At 56.2% G+C, this 5,321-nt stretch overlaps 1 protein-coding gene across 2 annotated transcripts in view; it reads left to right on the forward strand.

The window, feature by feature from the left end:
* The first annotated feature begins 5,113 nt into the window (after positions 1 to 5,113).
* Positions 5,114 to 5,321, forward strand: part of FAM166B (family with sequence similarity 166 member B) — a 6,147-nt gene continuing 5,939 nt past the window's right edge. For both annotated transcript variants that reach the window (XM_034774876.1, XM_034774877.1), the window contains exon 1: positions 5,114 to 5,242. In XM_034774876.1, the coding sequence (XP_034630767.1) occupies positions 5,175 to 5,242 (68 nt within the window). In that variant the 5' untranslated portion in view covers positions 5,114 to 5,174. The remainder of the gene's footprint in view (positions 5,243 to 5,321) is intronic.

Raw genomic sequence — 5,321 nt, forward strand, 5'->3', positions numbered from 1 at the left:
CCCGAACAGGAGATACTGAATCTGATCTCTGTATGGGGAGATGAATCCGTGCTATCAGAACTCCGTTCCAAAAGACGAAATGCCAAAACATTTGAAAAAATCTCCAAGGCCATGATGGACAGAGGCCACAACAGGGACTCAACACAGTGTTGCGTGAAACTTAAGGAGCTGAGACAAGCGTACCAGAAAGCCAAAGAATCAAATGGATGCTCACGGAGGGAGGAGCGACTGACAACTGTAGCTATCCCACAGTTCCCGCACTCTCCGAAAACCATTTGAATTCTCGGTTGAGCTCCCAATGCCTGAAGGGTCAAAAACATTGTTGCAGGTGGTTCAGGGTATATGTTGTCAGCGCCCCCCCGTGAAAGCAAAGGGGAAAAAAATCATTTCTTGCCTTTTTTCACTGTCACCGTATGTCGACTGGATGCTGCTGGCAGACGCGGTGCTGCAGCGCTACACGGCAGCATCCCCTTGCCTTGCGGACGGCAGACGATGCAGTATGACTGGTAACCATCATCGTCATCCCGTGGGTGCTCCTGGCTGGCCTTGGTGAGGTTGGTCGGGGGCGCCTGGGCAGACATGGGTGCTCCTGGCTGGCCTTGGTGAGGTTGGTCGGGGGCGCATGGACAAAAAGGGGAATGACTCCCCAGTTCATTCTCTTCTTTAAGTTTTGTGTAGTGGAGATTCAGTCCTGCCCGGAATATCATGCCAGTTGGAGGCTTCTGCCTCAGGCTGCTCTCCCAGTCGGCAGCACCGCCACCGCGCGGTCGCACCTACCCCAGCCGACCCCTTGCTCCCAGGGCTCACCATCAGATACTTTTTGCTGCCAATAAAACAATAAAGCTGCCGTTTAGAACTGTCCCCCAACGTGCATATCCTGGGACATTTTGTATTTTCCCAGTGTCAGCCAAAGGCCCCCACACACATGGAGATTCAGTCCTGCCTGTGCGTCTATCCTAGTGCTCATCACAGAGTCCCATTTTCAGCTATAGGCTGAGCAAGTGCAGAATGGTGGTTCACTCGACTTCGCTGTAGGCCAGCCGCCCTCCCCTCCCCCCTTGATCTCTGCTCGCAGAGGCAATAAAGTCAGTGTTGATTCAAATTCATGCATTATTATTTCACCACACAAAAGCGGGGAGAACTGCCAAGGTAGCCAGGGAGGGGTGGGGGAGGAGGGAAGCAACGGGTGGGGCTGTTGTGGGGGCACCCCCTAGAATGGCATGCAGCTCCTCATTTCTGCGAGATGTCCGGGGCTCTGACCCGGAGCGGCCGTTTGCCTCTCTGGTTCTTTAGTAGGTTTGCCTGATACTCTAGGCAGGACTGACTCTCCATTAGACAAAACTTAAAGAAGAGAATGACCTGGGGAGTCATTCCCATTTTTGTCCAGGCGCCCCCGACCGACCTCACTGAGGCCGGCCAGGAGCACCCATGACAGCAGCAGATGGTACAGTATGACTGGTAACCGTCTTTGCCCACTTGCAAAGCAGCAGTTGGTACAGTATGGCTGGTAACCGTCTTTGCTAACTTGCGAAGGCAAGGGGATGCTGCTGTGTAGCGCTGCAGTGCCGCGTCTGTCAGCAGCATCCAGTAGACATACGGTGACAGTGAAAAGGCTGAACGGGCTCCATGGTTGCCGTGCTATGGCGTCTGCCCGGGCACTCCAGGGAAAAGGGCGCGAAACGATTGTCTGCCGTTGCTTTCACAGAGGGAGGATTGACTGAGGACATTTACCCATAACCACCCGCAACAAATTTTTGGCCCCATCAGGCATTGGGATGTCAACCCAGAATTCCAATGGGCGGAGGAGACTGCGGGAACTATGGGATAGCTATGGGATAGCTACCCACAGTGCAACGCTCCGGAAGTCAACGCTAGCTTCGGTACATGGACGCACACCGCCGAATTAATGTGCTAAGTGTGGCCGCATACAATCGACTTTATACAATCAAGTATCAGAGGGGTAGCCGTGTTAGTCTGGATCTGTAAAAAGCAGCAGAGAGTCCTGTGGCACCTTTAAGACTAACAGATGTAACATCACTAACAGATGTATTGGAGCATAAGCTTTCGTGGGTAAATACCCACTGCATCGGACGCATGTAATGGAAATTTCCAGAGGCAGGTATCAAGAATCAGTCTGGAGATAACGAGGTTAGACTGATTCTTATCTGCATATTTATACCTGCCTCTGGAAATTTCCATTACATGCAGCCGACGAAAGCTTATGCTCCAATACATCTGTTAGTCTATAAGGTGCCACAGGACTCTCTGTTGTTTTATTCAATCAGTTGCCAAAAATCGAATTCTGTAAATTCGGATTAATCCCGTAGTGTAGACATACCCTGTGTCTCTGGAGGGCTGAGAACTGCCAGCACCCTGGACACAGCAGTGCTGCAAACAGGGGCCGAGGGAGCCTGATGCTGCTCCTGGCTGGCTGCTGGAGAGTTGCAGACTGAGGCCCTGACACAAGGGTAAAGAGGGTGCCGGGGCCATGCGGGACGTAGCCAGACCGCGGACGGCAGATCCCCCGGAAGGGGGAGCACAGTGTGTGGCGGCCGAGGGGCTGTGTCGCTGAAGAGGACGCCGCGGTCCTTGGAGAGATGTGGGTCAAAGAGCGGGAGTCACGGCGGCAAGGTACACCCGAAGGCACCAAGACAGGCTGAGGCGGCGCCAGAGTGGTGAGTGGACCCTGTTACACGCCCCTTTAAATCACCCTGCCGCAGCCCGAGTCGTGCCGTCCCTCAGTGTGTTTTTTCCCTTTAGTCTCTCGTAGCCTCCTGATGCCTAGGTGTGGGGCTGTCCCCTACTGCTCCCTCCTAAGTGTCCCAGCCCCTCGCCCCCAGGATCAATGGGTCCTGGGCTAGGTTCCCTGTAAGCTGCGCGGCCCCACAGCAGGCTATTTAGGGCCATGCAGGTCTCCTGGCCCAGCTCAAGTCCTGCCGGAGCTGCCAGGGAGAGGAGCCCGTGGTGCTGCTGCGGGGAGAGAGAGTTGGGGGGAGTCCTCTCTCCCCGCCATAGCCCCAGGGCAGCCTGCACCCCAAACCCCTCATCCCTGGCCCCACTCTAGAGCCAGAGCTCCCACCCCCTGCACCCTAACCCTCTGCCCCAGCCCTGAGCCCACTGCCACACTCCGAACCGCTCAGCCCCACCCCCGTCACATGAATTTTGTTCTGTGCACGAATATGGAGGTGAGGTGTCACCCAGGGTTGTGTCACCTCCATGGTGCTGCACATAACAAAATTCATTCCACACGTGGGTGGGAAAAATTAGAGGGACCCTGGTCCTGGGTTCTTTGTGCACTTCGCACTGACGGCTGCTCACCCCTTAGCTCGCTGGTGTTCTGAGCACACACCGCTGCCACCAACAGGCGGGGATAGATGAATATCCAGCCTACAGCCTCGCTCGCATTAACATTACATTTAAAAGGAATCAAGGAATCAAAACAGTCATGAGAAGAAACAAACCCTTTATAAGGGACCAGGATAGGGTTAAACTGATGGAAGGGGCATGGGGCGGAGCCAGTGCTCAAAGGACCAGGCCTGGGAATCCATTCACAAACTAACCCCAGCAATGCCCAGCCCCTGCCTCCTGCAAAGAATCACACACCCACTAAGAATGGGCAGCAGGGCTGGTGGCTGCGCTCTGGCCTAGGAGACCCAGGAAATGTGAGGTCAGTTCTCTGCCACTGACTCCCCGCGCAATGGCATGTGACGAACTGGGACTGTTCTTAACTGTGGTCTTTGAATGCTGAGTGGGGAGTGTTGGCTGGGAAGGCAGGGGAGTGTGGCTAGGATGGTCTGCATGGTGAGATGGGAGTCTGGCTGTGAGGGAAGATACCTGAGCATGTAACGTGAGACCCCAGGAAGGGGTTAGAGGCCAGGTGACACCTTTGCCCGGGAAACTGGACAAAGGCTGTGGGAGAGGGTTGCAGGAGCTGGCTGGTGGACTGGCTGGGAGGCAGACGGGGCTCTGACCTCCCAAGGGGGCTGTGGTGCCCTGGGACCCCAAGATGCACCTAATTGGGGGGGATCCTGTTGTCTGTGCCTGCAAGACCTGTCTTGGACTGTGTTCCTGTCCTCTAAATAAACCTTCTGCTTTACTGGCTGGCTGAGAGTCCTGGTGAATCGCAGAAAGCCGGGGGTGCAGGGCCTTGTGTCCCCCCACACTCCGTGACAAGGCACCAGCTCAGACTTTGGTTGAGGGGGGCAACTTCACCCATGATTCCCGGGGCTACTTTCTACTGCATCAATAGTCCCCAGTCACTTAAAAACTAGCCCCAAAGAGCCCAATCTCTGTATTTAAACAATCTTTTTATTAACACTACGGTCTATACCCTTAAAAAGAATCGCTATCTAGAATGCATGCGTCTGACGCAGTGGGGATTCACCCACGAAAGCTCATGCTCCAATATATGTTAGTCTATAAGGTGCCACAGGACTCTTTGTCGCTTTTTACTATCTAGAGTGTAATTCAATGATGGATGTTCGCAGCGTAGCTCTATAACAAACACATATTGCCAGCCAAATCTTACCAATTGCCTTGGGCTTCTGCGCACTGAAGCGGTTATTCAAATCGTTCTGATAAATACAAAGGATTCAGTTGGAAGCAGGTTTGTAGCGTGTTGCTGGAAGGATTTGGGAGAGTAAACGTCACCTCCGGGACATTCCTGGATGGTCCCCATGTCTGTGAGACTCTGCCACGCTCAGAACTGTTACAGAGAACGTACAACAGGAGATTGTTTAGATACAGAGAGGGGGCTCCACTCCGGATTGGGGCCTCTGGGTGCTAACAGAACAGAACTAAACGGGAACCAGAATCCCAGACGCGGTCGGAGTAAAGTGGGGGCCCCCGTGCCTGAGCCTGGGAGCTGCAGGGGTCACACTGAGCTGGGCACAGCTCATTAACATTCATGGAGCAATAGAACTTTGCAATTAGTAACCGCAGGGGCTCTGCCTGTTGGGGGGGTGACCGGCCGGGGGGGGCCGTGCCAGGCCGGGCACCAGGGCCCCGGGGTGCGGGGCTCTGCCACCTGCTGCCCCCAGCCCCGGGCCGCCTGGCCGCGCCCTGCCCGGCGTGTCCGTCCCCGCGGGGCTGTCCCGGCCCGGCGTGTCCGGCCCACCGAGGGGCGGGCGCTGTCCCCGGCACGGGCTCTCCGCCGGACTCCGCCCGCAGCACCCATGGCCGCCGCCTGCGCCCCCAAGCTCGGCCGGAGCCTGGCGAGCCCGGACCCGCCCCACGGCCCCGGGTAAGGGGGGAGGATCTGCCCCGCCCGCGCTGCGCCCGGGGGGGGGGGTCAGTGCATGGGGGGCGGGACTCGGGGGGGG

This window comes from Trachemys scripta, chromosome 6, assembly GCF_013100865.1.
Source record: "Trachemys scripta elegans isolate TJP31775 chromosome 6, CAS_Tse_1.0, whole genome shotgun sequence".
In the NCBI taxonomy this organism is placed as follows: Eukaryota; Metazoa; Chordata; order Testudines; family Emydidae; genus Trachemys; species Trachemys scripta.